Source organism: Eublepharis macularius, chromosome 13 (genome assembly GCF_028583425.1).
Source record: "Eublepharis macularius isolate TG4126 chromosome 13, MPM_Emac_v1.0, whole genome shotgun sequence".
Classification (NCBI taxonomy): Eukaryota; Metazoa; Chordata; class Lepidosauria; order Squamata; family Eublepharidae; genus Eublepharis; species Eublepharis macularius.
This window is the reverse complement of record NC_072802.1, coordinates 8,131,406-8,153,137: the sequence shown is the minus strand read 5'-3', so window position 1 is coordinate 8,153,137 and position 21,732 is coordinate 8,131,406. Positions and strand designations below refer to the sequence as shown.

The following is a 21,732-nucleotide window of genomic DNA, read 5'->3' as shown; positions in this document are numbered from 1 at the left end:
ATTGCTGTGCCCTCATAGCCATATGCTACCATGAAGGGGGAGGCACCTGTGGAACTATGCACTGAGTTGTTATAACGATATTCTGCAAAAATTAAAAATTCAGCCCAGTTGTCTTGCTGGTAATTAATGTAGCATCGCAAGAATTGCTCCAACACTTGGTTAATTCTTTCTGTTTGCCCATCAGTTTCAGGATGATGAACAGATCTAATCGTTTGTTCAATTCCTGCTACTTGCAGTAGCTCCCGTCAGAAATTGGCAACGAACTGGACTCCTCTATCGGATGTTACCTTATCCGGAAATGAGCACAGTCTGACCATGTGTTGCATAAAGAGGGTGACTAATTTCTTTGCGGTTGGCATTTTGGAGCATGGAATGAAATGAGCTTGCTTAGAAAACAAATCAACCACTGCTAAAATTACAGTTTTCCCCTTCAAGGGGGGAGGTCAGTAATAATGTCCTTTGAGACCACAGCCCATGGTCGAGAGGGGGTTTCCAATGGTTGTAGAAGACCAGGCGGTTTGCCCTGTCTACTTTTCCCCATCAAACACACTTGACAAGTGGATACATACTGAGAAATGTCCCTTCTCATGTTTGGCCACCAAATTTGTCTCTGTACCAGATGCAATGTTTTTAAATGTCCAAAGTGCCCAGCCAACCTGGAATCATGACATTGTTTCAACATTTCTCCCCTTAAACTGGCTGGAACATACAATTTACCCCGTCGATACCTGCTGCCCCTTCTCCCCTCTGTAGTTCATCTTTGGGTAGGGCGTCTCCTCCTTTCTCTGCTTCCTATTTGACTCTTTCCTCCCAGCTTGTGGAGGGAGCATTTTGATTTAATTATTTGGCTTGGCTCTGGGTGGTCACTGCCCTCCTCCAATTGGGCTGGCAAAAACATTGTGTCTATTACTTCCTCTCTCTGGCTTTTATGTTGGGGTATGCGCAAGAGGGGGTCTGCCAGGAAGTTAGATTTACCAGGGAGGTGCTTCAGTGTAAAATTAAACTTGGAGAAGAACTCCGCCCAACGTAGATGTTTGGCGCCTAGTTTGCACGGGGTGCACAGTGCCTCTAAATATTTATGATCAGTCCAAACCTCAAATTGTACTTTAGTCCCCTCCAACCAATGTCTCCAGGTGCACAAAGCTAATTTAACGGCCGAAGCCTCTTTGTCCCATATTGCCCAATGGTGTTCAATTTCCGAAAATTTCTTTGACACATAAGCACAGGGGTGTAATTTCCCATCATCATCTGCTTGCAAAATGACCTCCCCATTGCAACGTCACTCGCATCCACCTGCACGATAAATTTCCGGTTCTCATCCGGATGCCGCAGGACCGGCTCGGAGGTGAATAGAGTTTTTAAGTGTTCAAAAGCCTCTTGGCATTCCTTAGTCCAACCTAATTTAGCACTGGGCTTCACCCCTTGCGGCCCCTTCCCTTTGGTTTACAGCACATCAGTTAGTGGCAAAGAGATCTGGGCAGAGTTCTTTATGAACGGTCTGTAGAAGTTAGCAAAGCCCAGGAATGATTGCAACTGCCTCCTGGTTTGGGGGGGGGGTGTCCCATCCCACCACCGCTTGTATTTTAGTGGGATCCATTTTTGATCCATGCCTCGATATTCTATACCCTTAAAAGTCCAACTCCTCTTTGTGGAATTCACACTTGGACAGTTTCACCAGCAGGGTTTTTAGTACCCAGTGCACTAGTTTCACATGGGACTCATGATCTTGTGAATAAATCAACATGTCATCAAGGTAAACAACCACTCCCTTGTACAAGTATTTGTGTAATACCTCGTTAATTAATTTCATAAAAAACCCCGGCGCCCCTTGTAATCCAAATGGCATTTCTCTGTATTTGAATTGTCCCAAGGGAGTGTTAAAAGCGATTTTCCATTCATCTCCTTCCCTTGTTCTTATTCGGAAGTACGCATCTCTTAGATCCAATTTAGAGAAGATTTTTCCCTGAGACACCACTCCCAGCAAATCTTGGATCAAGGGGAGGGGGTAAGCATTGGATATGGAAACGGCATTAATCCCCCTATAATCAGTACACAGTCTCAAATCCTCGTCCTTTTTATGAAACAACACAGGCACAGCATGAGGGGAACTAGCTGAGCGGATGAATCCTCGTGACAAGTTTTTATCAATGAACTTACGCAATTCCTCTCGCTCTCCTGGGCTCATTGAGTATAATTTTTCTTTCAGAAGCTTTTGCCCTGGGATCAGTTCTATAGCACAGTCAGTAGCCCTATGGGGGGCGGAGTTCATCAGCTTCTTTCTCATCAAATACTTGGTTCAAGCACTGGTATTCGGAGGGAATTTGCTCTATCTCTTCCTGAGTTAACAGGACTCTCTCGGGGAGGCGGGGTGCGCCTGGGCCCCACTTCAGCTACCAGACATGATTTCGGCATCCCCCCCCCCCCCGAAAAATACAGCACTCCCATTTTCCACCTCACAAACAGGTTATGGTCCCATAACCACCGTATCCCCAAAACCAAAGGGAACTTGGTGGCATCACTCACAACAAAAGTTCTGGCTTCCCAGTGATTCTCCATCCCTACTGGGACAAGTTCAGTTTCCACACTAGCCGGGGCCCCTTTCATTCGAGAACCAGCCATCTGTTCAAACATGATGGGATGGTCCAATTCACATACGTTCAGCCCCAACCTGGTGACTAAGGCCAGAGCAATCAAGTCCCGAGTGCATCCGGAGTCAACGCCTGCACTTGGATGTGAGTCCCCCTCAGGGGGTTAACTAAATTCACTGGCATGTACAGTAAGGCCCCTTTTTGTCTCACCTCTTGAGGTGCTGGTTCCTTCACGACCTACCGGCGGGGCCTCCTTACGACAGGTCATTGGCATTTCCTGCTGGCATGGTGGGAGTCTCCTCCTCCTCCTCCTCCTCCGATGGGTCTCCGCTCGACCATTCTGAACCCTCTGCCACCTGGAACCCGGTTGCCATTTCACTTTTTTCGTGGAGGCTTTTTTAGGCAGTTTGCCCACTGGGGCTGCGGCTTTCTTCACCACTCAGCTCCTCTCCACAGGTTCCCTTCGCCCTCCTGGGCGTTCCGTGGCAAAACGGCCCACTCCTCCACACTGTAGGCATAGGCCCTTCTTCATTTGGATGGCTCGCTTCGTGTCCGGGGAGCGAACACTGAGGACTCTCTTCTCCCTCCTGCTCCGGAAAGGGGTTTCTTGGTTGTCCCCTGGTGCTGCATCTTCAACAGCTTTACTACTTGCTCTCGGTTTTCCACCTTGCAGGCGAGTTGGATCCATCCTAGCAGGGTCCTGGGGTCATCTTGTACCAAGGCCTTGGCCACTAAATTGTGGTTTAGCCCGGCCCAGAAAATTCAATCTTGATCCCCTGTCCAGTCATGCACCTTTGCTGCGTACTGCCTGAATACTGCTCAAACACGATGCGATGGTACAATTCACATATGTTCAGCTCCAGCCTGGTGACTAGGGCCAGAGCAATCAAGTCCCAAGTGCATCCAGAGTCAATTAACACTCACACTTGGATGTGAGTCCCCCTTAGGGGGGGACATATTCATGCAGGGGTGTACTCAGGGGTGTATTCATGCATGGGGTGATTGCCTTGCCGCATCCTTTTCAGTTTCGTTCTTGCCCGCTGCTCCTAGAGCAGGTCCTTGAATTGAGCCCTTAGCGCTTGTATGAATGTATCAAGATTCCATAGTTCCGGGGCCCAGGCCTCATATATGGTGACATACCACTTAGCCACCGAGCCACCCAGCCGGGACTCCAAGTGGCTTACTCAGCTGTGCTCATTCGGAAAGGTGTGGCCCCACTCTTGGAAAAACTCCAACACTTGCACAATAAAGAAGCCCAACTCTTCCAGGTCTCCCTCAAACTGCGTATCCAATTTGTGCCACCCCGGCTGCGGTGGCATGGTGGGAGGGACCCCTTGTGGGGTGACCAGTAATCCTGGCGGCAGTAGAACTGGAGGAGGTGGCCGCGGTTGTGGTGGTTGCAGGGGTGGCCCGACCGGCACCCCTCCTGGTGGCTGGATAACCAGGGCCCGTTGGAAAGGTGGAGGGAGGGGGTGAAATCCCCGTGGGCCTACTGCCACTCCCCAGGGCACTCCTTGGAGTGGAGGAATGACAGGTGGTAGTCCCATTGGCCTCACAGAAACAGACTTTCAGTGATGTTACACCACTGCAGGCCCGAACTCCTGAGCTCAAGTAATCCACTAGCCTTCTGCCAAAATGTCAGTAAGAGTTCTTTATTGTAGGAATTCCATACTTTGATAGGAAAGTAGAGAGACAGATTCCTATCTACTGATCTATTCCTGAGGAGGAAGTCCTGAGATTAGCAATCTACACATTAAAGGATAGTTCAGGGCAGTAAAGGAAGAAACAGTAAACAGATGCCCTGACCTGTCTGTCTTTCTTACTCTGGTTTCTCCCCTTCTGAAACCTGAGGAAAAGGACAGCTTTAGAAGGGGAGTGTTGTTGTTGTTGTATGTGCTGTCAAGTTGCCTCCAACCTATGGTGACCTGTGAATGAAAGACTTCCAAAGCGTCCTATCATTAACAGACTTGCTCAGATCCTGCAAACTGGAGGAGATGGCTTCTTTTATTGAGTTAAGCCATCTTGTTTTAGGTCTTCCTCTTTTCCTACTGCCTTCCACTTTTCCTAGCATTGTTGACTTTTCCAGAGAATCTGGTCTTCTCATGATGTGACCAAAGTACAATAGCCTCAGTTTTGTCATTTTAGCTTCTAGGGAGAATTCAGGCTTGATTTGATCTAGTACCCCCTTATTTGTCTTTCTGGCTGTCCATGGTATCTGCAAAACTCTCCTCTAGCACCACATTTCAAATGAATCATTTTTCTTCCTGTCAGCTTTCTTCACCATCCAACTTCCACATCCCTACATAGTAATGGGGAGTCCCATAGTTTGGATTATCTTGATCTTGGTTTCCAGAGAGACATCTTTATCTTTAGGGATCTTCTCTAGCTCCCTCACAGTTGCTCTTCCAAGTCTCAATCTTCTTCTGATTTCTTCATTGTAGTCTCCCTTTTGTTTGATGATTGAGCCAAGGAATAGAAAATATTGGGCAATTTCAATTTCCTCATTCTCAACTTTAAAATTGTGTAATTCCTCAGTTATCATTACTTTTTTCTTCTTGATGTTCAGTTGTACTCTTGCTTTGGCACTTTCTCCTTTAACCTTCATCAGTAGTCATTGCAAGTCTTCACTATTTTCTGCCAGTAACGTGGTGTCATCTGCCTATCTCAAATTATTAATGTTCTTTCCACCAATTTTCACTCCACCTTCATCTAGATCTAATCCAGCTTTCTTTATGATATGCTCTGCATAGAGGTTGAACAGGTAGGAAGATAATATGCATCCTTGTCTGACTCCTTTGCCAGTTGAAAACCATTCTGTTTCCCTATGTTCTGTCCTGACAGTAGCCTCTTGTTCAAAATACAGGTTGCGCATCAAAACAATCAGATGTTGTGGCACCTCCATTTCTTTTAACAGTCTCCATAACTTTTCATGGTCCACACAGACAAAAGCTTTGCTGTAATCTATAAAACACAGGCTGATTTTCTTCTGAAATTCCCAGGTGTATTCCATTAGCCATCGTAAATTTGCAGTATGATCTCAGGTGACTCTTCCTTTTCTGAATCCTGCTTGAAATCTGGCATTTCTTGTTCCATATATGGTAAGAGTCTTTGCTTTAGAATTTTGAGCATCAGTCTGCTTGCATGAGAAATTAACACAATAGTTCGATAGTTGCTGCACTCTTTGGCATACCCTTTTTGGGGAATTGTAATGTAGACTGAGCATTCCCAGTCTGTGGGCCATTGTTTTGTTTTCCAAACGTAAATTAGAGCCAAGCAATTATGTTGCAATTATGTCCAACAGAGACCTTGCAATCTGACTGTTGCTACATTGAAAGTGGGTGCAGCCAGCCAGGGTTAACGTCTCAGCTACTTAGTGTGGGCCATAGCCATAGGCATTTTAAGGCAGTGTATAAATTCTTTTTTTATATAAAATTTATTTTTATAAATATAAGCAGAACAAAGAAAATAAAATAAAAACGATAGCACAATTATAATTACGTCAAAAAAGAAAAGAAAGAGTAAACATAATAAATAATATAAATAACTCAGGCTTTTTTTTATATCCAGCATATTTCAATCCTTGAATGTGTTTGGTGTCTATCAAAAAAGAAAGTATAGTCTCCAGTGTTCAGATTTTTGATCCTCCAAGCATCTTCCAATTGTAACATTTCTATATAATTAAACACATTTTTGGGAAGTTTGCCTTCTTTGGGTTTTTTCACCTATCTTTTTTTTAGATCCATTACCACATTCATGTCTCTGAAGATCGTTATCTTCTTGAAAATTGAAAATGGATTGGAAAACATTTTCATAAAATTTTTCTGTTCCTTTGTTTGGTGCATATATTGTTGCTAGTGTGTAAATCTTACCTTCCAGAAGCCTGATTTTCAAAATCATATATCTTCCATCAGTCTCATAATTCTTCTGTAACATTTATTTGTAAATTGTTTATATAAAATGCAACTCCTTTTTTAAATTATAAATTCTTAATAAACAGAAATACATAAGAGCAAAAAACAGAAACAAAGTCCCAAAGAATCATGGATACAACAGGAAGGGTGGACAGTCCTGTGCTTCATCTGCCATTATAAATGAGTCCCTCATGTGAGTTGGCCACTGCTTCCCCCCCACCCTGCCAAATCTGAGGAGGCTTGAGCCCCTCAGCCCCCTGTAGTTCACCGGTTGCCCAGGGGGGGCTGTGGCCCCCCGGGAAAATCCAGGGGGCTCAAGCCCGTCAGCCCCCCCCCCCCCATAGTTTACACCAATGGGACCATCCACACATAGTTACAAAAGAAATGTAGTTTATTTTCTTCACCAATTTCCTTCATCCCTGTTCTTGTCTTTCCTAATTCCTTAGTTTGCTCTCCCATGAGTATACTGTGCACTGTAGTCAGATTACAAAATTATGAAAGGAATAGAGTCACAAACGGGCACAGAGCTAAAATTTCCTTGTTTCATTAATCTCTCATGGAAAGATTGGTGTTGTTCCTGTTTTTCGAGTGGGGAAAATGCTATGCCTTCAGACATCATCCTAAGTCACTGACTGGGCTTTCAAAAGGGCAACAGGCAACGCTGGGTTTAGATCCGTTTGCCTGCTTTTGTTTTCCTGTGTTCTTGAGTGCGTTTCTGTCTCTGTAGTGTGGCGGAGCAATGACTGCAACTGGCTTCTCAATTTAAACGTGACACTGAACCATGATTAGTACAAACCACGTCTTGAAAACCCATTGCAGATGTTCAACAGAAACATCATGCCGAACCAAGGTTATGCTTTCTTAGCCCACGGTTTTGCTCAATGTTGATACTGACCTAGAGAATCACTAGTCCCTGTGTGCACCCCCATCCCGCATTGCTCACTGGGCCAGGCCCCAACCACAGATCATGCATCCTTTGGCTCAAGCCACAGCATCTCTGAAAATCTCCCTCTGTTCTGCACGTCCTCCTTTATGGTTTTTCCACAGCATGCATTTATCAGCCATTCTCCTTGCAAGTTTTCTGTTGTAGCCAAGCCATTTTTGGCTAAGTCGATTGGTCCTGCCTTTATTGTCCTTGGCAAAGGATGCTGCTTAAACTTGTGGTCAAACCAAGAAACTAAGAATCAAATGTGCAGAAAATATCTCCTCTTTGGGCCTATGGCTTGGCTGAGTTGGTTATGTGTGTATTTGCTCCCAGCAGAGGCGTCTAGAGACATCTTTGTTTAACTGTTACATCAGTGTCTTTGTTCAGCATTGTGCATGGATGAAACATGGGCAGATGTACAGCCTGGTTTGCAAGGGGGAGTCCATTGTGTGTAGATCGCAGTGCCAGTGTAATGATCTGACTTGGAAAAACTGTAGTGGAGGTTGTCCATTTGCACAGGCTCTGTTCCAGAGCTGCACAGGCCATGTGCACCGCAATGCAGCAAGCAACAGAAGGCCATTTACACAGACCACTCACTCTGGGTTAACGGATTGTTTTCAATAAGTAACCAGGAAGGATCATTTTGTGCCAGGAATCTAGTTGCACTAACTTCTGACAGACAGCAAGAAGAGGACTTAAATGAGCCCTGCAATTTGGAGAATCTATTTTCAGGGATAAAAGTTGAAGCTTAAAGAGTTTTTTGCCTCAAGAATTTATTTATTTATTTATTTATCCGCCCTGAGCCTGCTGATGCGGGGAGGGTGGAATATGAATAAAACAAATAAATAAAATAAAAAATATTTATTTATTATCAACCTTTTTCATTGACACTCAAGATGGATTACACAGTGTAAGTCGTAACTGTATATAAAACTTTCAGTGGTAGACACAGTCATTTGCATTACAAATTCCTCACTTCTACTTTCTCGTCTATGTTAATAAAAAGCAGACATTCACATAAATATGCAGGAGAGAGGCTCAGTAGTGTTTTAAAGGCATTATTGCACCTGTTGTTTAAATTGCCTTTGAGCCTATCTCCATGAATATGTGACTGCTATTGACACAGAACAGAAAGTTCATGGCGGCAGGCAGAGAGAAAAAACACAATATGAACTATTAATATCTGGAAATTTGTTGCATCTATTGGGGAAGATTTACAAAATATTACTGCAACATCATACAGAAACAGAGCAAGTCAAAACTTGTATTATACAATGGATGCAAAATTTTGGGGAAACCATTCTGATGGACATATGGACTAAAGACAAAATTTACAGGCTGCCAGTTACTGAGAGAAAATTGGTATAAAATATTTTTTAGATGGTACATTACTCCCAAAGATATTGCAAGGATTAGTAAAGGTTACAGTGGGCATTGCTGGAAGTGTCAGAATATGGACGCTACATTTTACTGTATGTGGTGGACTTGTAAAGAATCATGAAAATACTGGATAAAAATACATGAAGAGATGCAAAAGATTCTCAAACTCAGATTTGAATTAAATCCGAAAAGTATGCTGTTAAATATTTTACCAACAAATCTGAGAAAAGAACAAGGAGATCTCTTCCGTCATATGGTGAGAGCAGCAAGAGTATTATTTGCAGGAAAATAGAAAACTGATGCTTGTTCTGGTCTCCCAGAGTGGAGAGAGAAGGTTCACGAATATGCTTCAATGGCCAGACTGACTACTTACCTACAAAATAGGTTGATAACTGACTTCTGGAAAAAACAGAAGGATTTCTTTGATTATTTAGGCTAAACTAATTGATACAGTAGCTTAGAGGAGGGAAGCGAAGAAGAGTGAAGGAGAAATGTCATGGATCTAGGCTCAGGGAGGCCAAATATGTAATAATTACTTCATTAGCTTAAAGAAATTTAAAGGTACTGCTTGTTTTATTCTGAAGACTTTTATAAATTTATTTTTTATATAATTATCAGTTGTATAAGATGTATAACTCTCAAATTACTGTTTGATTTAGAATATGTATAACTTTTATACTATGCACTTTATTCTATTTTCTTTTCTTTAAATAAAATACTTAAATAAAATTTTAAAAACCCAGAAAGTTCATCCGCTCATTTGAGGAAAAGATGGCATAAAAAATTCCGTAGAGGTAGCCTGATTCAACAAAATCTGATTTTATCCAGTGTATATGGGTTAATATGGGTGGGAGATCCTCTGCTACTGCCCCCACCCCCAGCCACGTCTCACTCGGCCATCCAGGGAGAGGGTGTGGGGAGGCAAGCAGATACGGGTCTTGAAAAGACATCACTTCCAGTTTAAACCAGGAGTCACAGTGCCTCAGAGGGGCTAATTCTTTAGGAATCAGCTCAGTTTTGAACCCAAAGTAACGTTGTTTCCAGCCCCATGGAGCACACACAGGGCTTTTTTTCAGGGGGAATGCGGGGGAACGGAGTTCCAGAACCTCTTGAAAATGGTCACATGGCTGGTGACTCCCCTCTGTCTGGAGATCAGGGGGCGGGGCCACCAGCCATGTGACCATTTTCTCTGAGGGCAACTCACTGAGTTCCACCACCTCCTTTCCTAGAAAAAAAGCCCTGGGCACACGTGTGCTGCTTGCATGTACACAGAGGAAGAACGAGTGCTCCCTCTCCCGCCCAGGACTCCCCCATCCCCTGGAAGTAAGATGAGGCACCTGGCAACCCTGGCCTTTCACCAGCTGTGGCCCTTCCTGGGAAGGAAAGATCTTGCCAATGCAATACATGCCCTGGTAATATCTAGATAAGATTACTTCAATGTGCTCTGTATGGGGCTGCCCTTGAAGATTGCCCAGAAGCTACAGTTGGTACAGAATGCTGCAGCCAGAATGCTAACTTGAATGGGTTGCAGGGACCATATCACTCCAGCCTTGTTCTCTATACAGTACGCTCGCTTCTGAACTCACTTCAAGGTGCTAGTATGGACTTGTTAAGCCCTATGCAGCTCGAGACCAGCTTACCTTAAAGACCACCTTCTCCCATATTTACCTGCCCTTTCACACCAGTAATCTTTGGAAGCCCTGCTTTGCATGTCCCCACCATCTGAGGCTAGACAGGTGGCAACACAAGGAAGGGCCTTCTCAGTTGTGGTGACAAAACTTCGGAACTCCCTCCCCAGGGAGATTTGTCTGTTCCCATCAACTGCTGTTTTCCGCATTTTGTTCGGCGTACCCCTAATAACTGTTAATGGCCCTCCTCCCTGTTCTTGTTCTTGTATGTTTGTGTGTTTATTGAATTACTTATGGAAATGTTTTAAATTTAAGTTGGTTCTAACACATTTTAAATTTTTAATGTATTGATGTTCACTGCCTTGGGGACTCTATTTGGGTGCAAAGGTGAAATAGAAATAGATTCTCTTCTGGAATCTAACCTAATTTGCTTGAGTCTCTGCTGTGGCACTTCTGGGAGACTCAGGGTGGAAAGGCACGTTACGAAGTACCTAGGGATGCTCAAGTGAACCTCATTTCATGTGCCTCCCCTCCAACTTCCCATGCACTTGCTTGCACAGTCACACTTCAGTTTGCTCCACTTGAGTACATTCTTGCCTTTGATATCAGTTCCTCCTCAATTGCTAAAAGTATCCCAGTTTCCCCCACCTCCATTAAATGAAATGCAGATCTTAACACTTTCTCACACCTTAAACAAATGCAAATTGGCAAGTCAAAGGAGCCAATAGTACTTGTTCTCACAGGGAAAACAGAGCTGAATTGGAGCTGAATTTGCCCTCTGGACTCAATCGTAGATGTAATCACACAAAGGGAGCTCCCGTGAAAGCAGCATGCACGTGCACTGCGCAAGAAAAGCCTGCCCATGAATTGAGGACTGCACATAAAATCTTGCACTTGAGTATCCCTAGATAATCCATAATGTGTATTTCCACACTATGAGCCTAGCTACAAGTGACGAATGACACTTGCCTGGCAAGTGAACAGACTCACGTGTATTCCTCCCTGTTCACTTGCCATTCACTTGCGCTCCAAGAGAGCAAGTGAATGGCAAGTGAATAGGGAGGAATACACGTGAGTCTGTTCACTTGCCAGGCAAGTGTGATTCGTCACTTGTAGCTTGGCTTTCAGTAAACGGAGCAACATTCAGAGGAGCTATAATGGGACCAGGGCAACCACTCAGCCATGTCAAGAGGATCTGGGATCCAATCTGAAATGAACTGGTGGGGGGCAGGGCGGAAATATCATTTAAAAAAGGGTGACTGACCCCTGCTTCCCTGACAATTGGGAATTTGCACTGTAACTAGATTACTGGGATCAAAGAAAATTAGAAAGGTGCCTATGTGGATAGATAATTGTGAATGAAAGTATAAAGGAAGTGTTCTAATTGTGGCAGAGGAGGAAGAGCATTGGCTATTGAGATGCTCAACATGCATATAGGCCATACATTTGTAATCTAGTCTGTAGCCCCACAATATAGGGTTGCCAGCTCTGGTTTGGGAAATTCCTGGAGATTTGGGGGGTGGAGTCTGAAGAGGGTGGGGTTTGAGGAGGAGAGAGGCAGGGGTAGAATGCCGTAGAGTACACCCTCCAAAGCAGCCATTTTCTCCCAGAGAACTAATCTCTATGGCCTGGAGATCTATTGTAACTCCGGGAGACCTTCAGCTGCCACCTGGATGCTAGCAACCCTACACAGCAAAACACAATGTGGACCATTTCTCGTGCTGGTAAACCCAGTATTATGCTCTGTCTTCCTTCCCTTCAGGTCTCCGCCTGAAGAAACGTTTTGAAACACTCATGCACAAATACACGGATGACCCAAGGAGCAAGTCTGCCTTCCTGCTTGCCAACAAAATTACGAACAGGGTTTTACTGCTCAGCCTTTATTACTGGTGCTAATAATTTCAGCCAGACACAACACATGGAATTATCTTTATGGTCCCCCTAATGGTAGTTTTCATCACCATTTAGGGAGCAAAAGGTACCTCTGTTCCTCTCTGTGTCTTTAAAAATACTCATCTCATTTGACTAGGGCAATTGGTTTGTTAGAATGGTTATAATTTCACAGTATGGAGTGGAAAGTTCCTGCCACGAAACAATTATGCTAAAAGAGAATATTAAAAAATGTACTAGTTTCCAACATAATATAAAGACAAGTCCATGTAGCAAGTGACTGCAGCATGTTTTTTGGGGTGACTGGTGAACATAACGCATCTGTGTACGTGCAGAGCTGGTTGAAGGCATTTTGTTACACCAAGCAAGGTACAACAAAGGTACACCCACCCTATTTTGGGCCCACACTGTTGCCAGCAGGGGTTTCATTTGGCAAGGGTTGCTGGCTCCAGCTTGGGAAACTCCTGGAGATTTGGGGGATAGAGGCTGGAGAGAATGGGATTTGGGGAGGGGAGGAATGATAGGTGAGTATAATGCCATAGAGTCCATCCTCCAAAGTTGCCATTTTCTCCAAAGGAATTGATCTCTATGAACTGAAGATCAGTTGCAATTCCAGGAGATTTCCAGCCACCATCTGGAAGTTGGGCAACTCTACATTTGGCCCATGCAAAGGATGGCATGGGCCCAGGAGGTGATGCTGCTTACTCCACAAGCTGCTGCTGATGAGGAGTGAGCCAAGCTCCTCTGTTGCATCAAGACACTTTTGATTGTGCCACTCCAAGCAGTCACTGGCCTAAGAATTGTCTTGGTCTAAGAACTGGCCCTGTGTTAGGGTTGCCAGGTCCTCTTACCCTCTGGGTGGGAGGCAGAATACCTGGCACTCACCTTTGTGTTTGCACTCTCGGGCTGTGTGATGATGTCACTTCCAGAAAGTGACATCATCACACAGAACCTCGTAACACCCCTGGGAGCACTCCCAGGCTCTGCAGCAGGCTGTGTGATGATGCTACTTCCAGGAAGTGACGTCATCATGCAGAACTTCGTACCACCCCTGGGAGCACTCCCATGCTCTGCAGCAGGCTGATTTGGGCCCGTTTTGGGCTGAATTGGGCCCATTTGGGGTTGAAATCAGCCTGCTGCAGAGTGCGGGAGCACTGCCGAAGTGGCATGACTGGCCACGGAGTGCTCCTCTGCTCTGCAGTAGGCTGATTTTGACCCCAAACAGGCCCAGATCAGCCTGCAGTGGAGCAAGGGAATGCTGCTGGGAGGACCCTGGCAAGCTCCTGTACTTCACAACAGGCCAATTTAGGCCCCAAATTGGCCCAATTTGGCTTGTTTGGGGCCCAGGTCAACCCACTGTGGAACGCAGGAGCATGCCACACTCTTATTTCAATCTCTTATTTCAAATGACATTGCAAATTTGGAAGGGTCACTGGAATTTCAAGCAAATATCAAATATATGCAAATTATAATGTGTGTGTGTGTGTGTGTGTGTGTGTTTGTGTCATGCAGTATTTACATTGGCAAAACCCAGTGAAATGCAACAAAATGAGGAACAAAGTTATGATTAAATTGCCCTCTGTGGCACAGGAATGAGAGGAAGATGAACATAAGTGTATTTAATCGTTAGACAAAGCACCAGCAAGTGAGCAGTACTGCCAATTCTGTTCTTGTATTCCGATGTTTTACCGTTCCCCTCCCAACCTGGGCCGTTTCCAGACGGCTTACCTGCACCCAGCATGTCGCGCCACATTTCAGATCGTGCCGGGGAAAACGCAAAATACCGCGTTTTCTCACGCGAGTTTTGCGCGACGTCACACAAAAGTCGAGTGAGAAAACGCGATATTTCGCGTTTTCCCTGGCATGATCCGAAACGTGGCGCGACGTCCCGGGTGCAGGTAAGCCGTCTGGAAATGGCCCTGGCATGGCATGACTTTATATCCTGAAGCAGAGAAGAGATGGAAGTGAAGAAGGTTGCTCTATATGTGTTAGCATTCAAAAATCTCTCAGTCAGTTCCAGTGTTTTGAAGGAAAAACATTTGCACTAAAGAATTCCCACTTAATATATCTTGTTGCTTTTGTGTGCTTGTTTTGGCTCAGGACTTGCGAAGGAAGAGAGGTTGATTAAACCAGAGTTGAGCTTTGCCAGAGAGCACATTATCGTCCACGCGGGAGAGCCCTTTACCATAATCTGCAGGTAACTAATAACTTGGGAATTGGACAGGACTCATGAAGATTTACTTTGTTAAGTGTCAAGGTTCTGTTGCAGAATGTGGGAGCATCCATTAGCATAAGCCAAGTGGGGGGGGGAACCCTTCTTCCCCTCCAAAGATGACCCTACATGAGTTGTTTTTGGATTGGGAACATGTGGCATCTGCTGTGCAAATTAAACCTCATCTGTATCGAAGGTATTTGCAGTTCACCTCTCTAAATCCAAACGTTTATAAGCAATGCAGCTACAGAGCATTAAAAATATAATTAAAAACATAATAAATATGTTCCCTCCTCAATACCTAAAACAGCAGAAATGATTCTAGTGTCTCCAGGCAGGATATGCTTAGCAGTAGTCAAGCAAAGGGCACTGAAATTATGCCAGCTTTTTTTTTTTTGTATTTTTGCAATGTAGTGTGTGGAACGGGCAATTTCCATACACTCCCACTGCTCCAGAGCAAGCATAGAAGAGTGGGGGGAGGGGGGTTTCAGGCCAGCTCCTTGCAATGCCCTTAATGTGAGAAGAAGAGGGGTGGTGGAGGGGGTGATTAAGGGCTTACATGTCCCTTACTGCTTTTCTGAGAAATACAGAATCAACTAGGTCTCTTCTTCTTCATTTAAACTACCTCCTCCTTCCCCCAGTGTCTAGCCAACAAGGAAGAGAAATAAATTGCAACCATCATTTGGTAAATTTATAAAGAGCAGCCCTGAATCCAATATGTGGTCTAAATGAAAGATACCCAAACTTCATAAAAAGCCAGACTGTTGATTGTAACTCCTGGAGGGCTGTTCACCTGGTGACAAGAAGATGCGAAATAATATAACCTGCCAAATTTTTTTGCTTCAACACTTGGTTTGAGGAGGAAAAGTTCTTAAAATCCAAAATGAAAAGACACAATGAGCAAGTGAGCTGCGCATGACACTGTAGTAGGACCGCAGGAGCTATTGGAGTTACACGCCTTCCCCCTTTCCCCAGTATCAGTTAGCAGAATGTGAAGAAAGCAGTGCGAGGCTTTCTGTTTTGGCCAGTGACAAGTACTCCGACACGAGACTTCTTACGCAAGGATGCTCAAGTGAAAGGAGATGCAATGTTAGCCGGGAAGCATAGATGAAATAAACAAACCCTCTGAGGAGTGATCTCTGCTGGCTTTAGAGAAATGAACTGACAGAGCCATCTTTTTAAACTATGCTTCCCAGCTAACATTGCGTCTCCCTTCACTTGAGCATCCTTGTGTAAGAGGCCTCATGTAGAGAGACTCTGAGTCAAGGGGAAGGTTCTCGGGTCTTCACCCTACACTTCCCATCCCTGGGCAGGGATCTGAGTTGAGCTGACTTTGTGGTGCCGCCAGTTCCACCGAGGCTGTGTGGCTCCAGGATTGTTTTAATATCCCTGCCCACTCCCATAAAATCTCTGCAGCTCACTCCCACCAGAAGCACAACGAGCCCCTCCCACGCAGTGATGCCTGAACTCCAGTCGGTACTTCCATTTGTTCTCCTGACAGGGGCTCACCAGGTCTGATGTGGATCTGGGGAAATGATCCCTCCAAAGATGGCGGGAGATGGCATGTTGATGAGCACGAGTGTTCAGACAGGCCGCAGCTGACCTGCAGCACGCTCTCCACAGACCGAGCTTCCGCTGAGGACACCAGCTACTTCACCTGCCTTTACAGCCAGTTCCGTTCAGATGAAGAACTCAAGGCCAAGATCTACGTGTTCGTCAAAGGTAAACGTTTTGGTCCTCTTCCCTTGCCCCAATAATGCTAATCTGGGGCAAAAGCAGAGACAAGACGGGAGCTGCAGAAGGAACAGGAGAGTAGCTGCAGCAGAACAGCGTAGCCACATGGATTTGATCCATGCCTATGTTCGTGGGGAGTTGCCCATCCTGTGCAGATGAGGCTCAAAGGCAGATCTCTCGAGCTTATCCGTGACAGACACTGCAGAGGGTAGGGCAGAAGATCTTCAAAGAACTAACAGCAGGGAGCGCAAAGTACTCTTCAAAGCCCATTACTAGACATTGAGCATCTCTGCTTAAGAATCTGGATGGCTCAGGGAGAGAGAATCAAGGCAGAGCACAAGGCTGGCTGGAAAGCAGGAGTGAGCTTGGATCGTGGCGGACTTGCCCTTTCAGCACAACGCATCCTGCCAGATGATTTTCTACCTAACTGTCCCCCCCCCCCACTCCAGTTAAGGAATTCCCTTTCCTGGAAGCACAATACCCTTGGTTACCATCTCAGCCCTAGCTCTGTCCTGAGCTTTTCCCACTGCATGTTGCTCAAGGCGCCTGCATCTTATAATCTTGAGGATCTAGGCCATATACAGCGGGGCATGCCAAAACCAGCTTCCCGCTCACATGTTCTGGCTTTGATGAATTAAACTCCACCTTCGTTTGAATTGGGTTGCAGTAATGTCTCCAAAAGCACCTATGGGGGACTGCTGCCTGAGAACTCTCCTTTAAAAACACAAATTGGTATCTTGAAAACCTTCCCTCTAGTGAGAGAATACCAAGCGCTGATTAAATCTCTGTAAATGCGTAGATGCTTGTGAACTGTCGTGCCACTGGCTGTGCAGAATGAAATCAGCCTTGCGTATGCATAGCAAGAATCCTTACATGCAACTCTATCAAGGACAGAAAAAAAGGAAATTAAAAAAAAAAGTAATGCAAATCTTTTAAAATACAAATTATCCTAACATGACATTCATAAGTAGGTGTATAGGTGGAAGAATCTGGATATGCTTGAATCTAATAGAAATAAGTCCCATATCTCTTGAATGGTGAGGTTACTCAGACTTACATAACTCTTTCCTCTTCTTTTTTTTAAAAAAGAACTCCAAACCAGCTGCATCAAAAAGCAGATGGGGGAGGTACTGATTAACTCTTTCCCTTCTGGCTGAAGGCATGCTCAGCAAATAGTTTCTTCGCTTGCTATAGAAAAGAGGAGAAACCCCTGTAGCTTTCCTCCAGAGGTTAGAAATCAGCCTGGGGAGGAGGGTGAGTATGAGCTAGAAAAGGGCCAGAGAGAAAACATCAAAGTCTCTCCCTCTCCATTATTTCCTTGCACTGGATTTCCCCCATAACATGTAGCCATTTGTCAACATTATACATTATGGTATAGTATAAATATTGCATAAAAGTTGCATATAAAAACTGTACAATATGTGTAGTTCGTCTCCAAACCGGAGCTGGAAACTACAGTTGAATCATGGGTGGTTTAGAGTTATGTGTAAATTGGGAGATTGCTGGAAGGAAAGGCCATCTGTAATAATTTCTATTTTAGAGCAACCCACTGCAATCGAAGTAGTATAAAAAATGTGTCCTCTACTTGCAACCTCACTAATTAAAATATACTATGGCCAATTAAAATAGGTCCCACCAGTTAATAAGCAGAACTTTGTGCTGATGAATCTCCCAGTTAATGCTTGGAAGGAGCCCTAGGGTTGGCGCCTTTGCTGTGTTCTCTTTGCACAGGCAGCATTAATTCAAGATTTTGGCTGATTCTCCTCTCCCTCTGCTCATCTCCTCCCGCTTCCAGCAGTCCCTCTCCTCTTGTTTTTGAGGGGCTACCAGCCCCAAGCTCCCTGACTTGGATCAGATCTCAGAAGCTTAGCAGGGTCAGCCTTGGTTAGTAATTGGATGGGAGACCTCCAAGGAAGACCAGGGTTGCAGAGGTGGGCAAGGGCAAACCACCTCTGTTAGTCTCTTGCCATGTAAGCCCCACCAGGGGTCGTCATAAGTCAGCTGTGACTTGAAGGCATTTCCACCACACTAACCCCAAACGAGAGTGCTGGGAGTATGGCAGGATGTCGCAGGAAAAGAGAGGTAAGAAAGGTCCATTGGGCAATTGCGCCCACAGTGCAGGGTCCAGCCCCTAGTTCTGATAAATAAGTCTTGCAAGAACTAATCCTATCTGCAGCTCATATTAAGGAATTTGCAGTGCAGTCCTAAGTAGACTTGCACCTTTCTAATCCATGGAGGTCAGTGTTTTTATAAGGGTGTGACCCTGTTTAGGACTGCAAGATTAAACTCTTCTAGTGGCTTCAAGCCTATTTAGTTATTCACATCAAGAGTGGCGCCATTGTGGCTTTCAAATTGTGCCTGGAATTGTTTTTGAAAGCAGGAGGTGCACAGTTGACGTGCTTATTTATGGGCCCCAGGCAGGTGGGGTGTGAGGGTTTGTGAGTCAAGCATTCCTCCTCCTGAGAGGACAAGGCCATTCTTCCAAGAGAGGAAGAAGAATGGCGTTTTCCCTCCCCAGGCCTAGCTGGCTGCTGAAATCTGGTGAGCGTGATTTGGGCGGAAGCCTTGCTCCTCCACCTCTGTTTCCTGACTGTGCTTTTGTTTTCTCAGCCTCCCTTGTAGAGTTCCGTGGGGCTGTGAGCATCTTGGCATGTGCCAGTGCTCTTGTGCAATTGAATGTGGACCTCCACACCGTTCAGTTTGCCCAGGCTCACGAGCAGTCCCCCTGAGGCCACTCTGTGGAACCATATGTTACTTACTTTCTGGTGGATTTCATATCACCTGTAATTGTTTGAGTGACTTCAAGGCTCCAGTTGTGGCTGGAAGCCATGGGGTTAAACAAAGAAATCGACCCACCATTGTGATATGTAACAGTTTAGTGCTACTTAATTTTCAAAGCATAAGAGCAGAAAGTTCACTCATGGTACCTGCTGAATACTTAAATTGATGATGATGAACTTAAAATTAATTAATTAATGATACACACAGACCTAACACTGGGAGCAGGAGAAAGGAGCCCTCTCACTTAAAGGAATATAATTCATTTGAAGCACTTATGCAGCAAATGTAATATTTAATTTTGATACTTGCTTGAAAAGTAACAGCATTGGATCCAACTGAATGCATTTCCAAATAATTACTCATCTTGCTAAACATTCTTGTTGTTTGGGTGCTGTCTTTTGACCCCATGGCTATTTCTTCTCCTTGGCCCTCACACTCGTTGTGTCTTCACTGCTGAAAAATACGGTTCCTGTGGCCCATGTGATTTTGTGTATGAGAAGCTGTGATGTCATCGTGTCAGACATCGTGTTGAGATGTCAGCAGCAAAATAATGTGGGTTACTATTGGAGGTCTCTCATTCATAGGATCGCCATAGGTCAGAGGTGACTTGATGGCACATAGCACGCACAGACATTAGCCAATAGAGTTAATTGAAATTGGGGGCAAATGAAGCCGAGGCAAGGGAGGGCAACAAAAATAGTGCCCCAAAGAACAGCACAGAAACAGGGCAAGTGAGTTCACAATGAGGGCCAGAAATGGGATCTTTGACACTCCAAAATGAAGGAAATAGTTCTGGCTCCACTACAGCTTTCCTGCTTCAGGCCAAGTGTGTGACTTCAGTAGGACAAATCTGCCCTTGGTCTTTAAAATGAGCAAGATTGATTTGGTAGCAGCTGAGAGAGACAGCCTGTTTGTTTGCTTTTGCTGCTGGGACTTTGAGCTTAATGTTCAAATAATTTCCATCAGCTGAGTTTTAAGTGGGTTTCCTTGGCTCCCTCAGTTATGCATTTAAAAAAAACCACACACAACCACACTCCTCACAACTACCCAGTCTGCCACTTTCTCCTCTTCCTCCTCCTCCTCACAGCTCCCTGGATATTTCAGTAGCACATTAATTTCTCTTTTTCTTACCCCAAGTATTTCTTCCCTGCTCGAATTTAACTAATACACTTTGCATTGGCCCTTTGCACCCTGGCCCCCTTCTTTGCAACGCCTCTCCTGCCTTCTGACTGGGATATAAGTGCTCAGGGATCTCCATTCCTACTCATATCTGACAAAGGGAGCTTTGACTCTCAAAAGCTCATAATCCTAGAAATATTGTTGGTCTTTAAGGTGCTTGTGGACTCAAATCTTGCTCTGTCTTCACCATGTGGAGCAGATCTTCAGTCGAATGTATCAAGTTCCCCTTCTTTTATCTTTCTCCTCCATCTTGAGTCACTCAGAACAGGAACTCACAGTATCTTCTGCCTTCCATAAGCCACACACTCAAGGGCCGTTTCCACACTACTTACCTTCATCCGGAATGCTGCAGAATGACATGAAAAAAACGCGGACGATAGCGTCTTCTTGCGCGAGTTTTGTGTGATGTCGTGCAAAACTTGCGCGAGAAGACGCTATCTTCTGCATGTTTTTCGCGACATTCTGCAGTGTTCCGGATGAAGGTAAGTAGTGTGGAAACGGCCAAGCTGTGGCTGTAGCAGCTGCTTAGGAATTGAAACAACCAAGAAATGCTCCCACATGCCCAGCATTGTGAACCAAAAGAGAAGGGATGAACATAAACCGTGAAGCGGGACCCCAAACTCCAGCATTCCATGTCTTCCAAAAGGAATCACATCCAGGGCTTTTTTCCAGCTGGAACGCTGTGGAACGGAGTTCCGGAACCTCTTGAAAATGGTCACATGGGCTGGTGGCCCCGCCCCCTGATCTCCAGACAGAAGGGAGTTGAGATTGCCCTCTGCGCCAAGCAGCACAAAGGGCGATCTCAACTCCCCTCTGTCTGGAGATCAGGGGGCGGGGCCACCAGCCCATGTGACCATTTTCTCCGAGGGCAACCCACTGAGTTCCACCACCTCTTCCCCCCCCCCCAAAAGCCCTGGATCACATCCATTCATTTTTTGCTAGGAGTGGATTTGCCCTTGAATTTACTTGGAAAGTTTCGGGTGGGCCAGTGTCTCAGAAGGCCAGCCGCAGCCAGGATGAGCCACTGCAGCTCTTGCCTTTGTTGTTATGTCCTGGGTCCAAGCCAAGCAGCTCCTGCAGCCCTGCTAACACCACAGGGGCTTGCCACTTCACAAAGCTTGCCTTAGGCTTGCTGATTTATGGTCCCAATCTGCTAGCCCCCCTTGAGGTAAAGGAGCCCTAGTTCCCTTGACTCCCGTCTCTGGACAGGATAGTGTTGCACAAGAGTTCATTTCTCATTAGCAAAGAGTCCAGTAGCACCTGTAACCAACTTTATTGTAGCGTAAGCTTTCGAGAATCACAGCTCTCTTCATCAGATGCATGGCTCTTTACTATTTAATCTGCCCTGAGCTGCTGGTGTGGGGAGGTCAGAATATAAATTAAAACAAACAAACAAAATATGTATTGTCAAAGGCTTTCACGGCCGGAGAACGATGGTTGTTATGGGTTTTCCGGGCTGTATTGCCGTGGTCTTGGCATTGTAGTTCCTGACGTTTCGCCAGCA

General features: G+C 45.2%; 1 protein-coding gene across 4 annotated transcripts in view; it reads left to right on the top strand.

Annotated features, from left to right (window-relative positions):
• The window catches only part of LOC129341053 (vascular endothelial growth factor receptor kdr-like), a 281,338-nt gene that overhangs the window by 53,915 nt on the left and 205,691 nt on the right, over positions 1-21,732 (top strand). For all 4 annotated transcript variants that reach the window (XM_054995953.1, XM_054995952.1, XM_054995951.1 and 1 more), the window contains exons 2-3: positions 14,423-14,519; positions 16,036-16,256. In XM_054995953.1, coding sequence (XP_054851928.1) covers positions 14,423-14,519; positions 16,036-16,256 — 318 coding nt within the window. The remainder of the gene's footprint in view (positions 1-14,422; positions 14,520-16,035; positions 16,257-21,732) is intronic.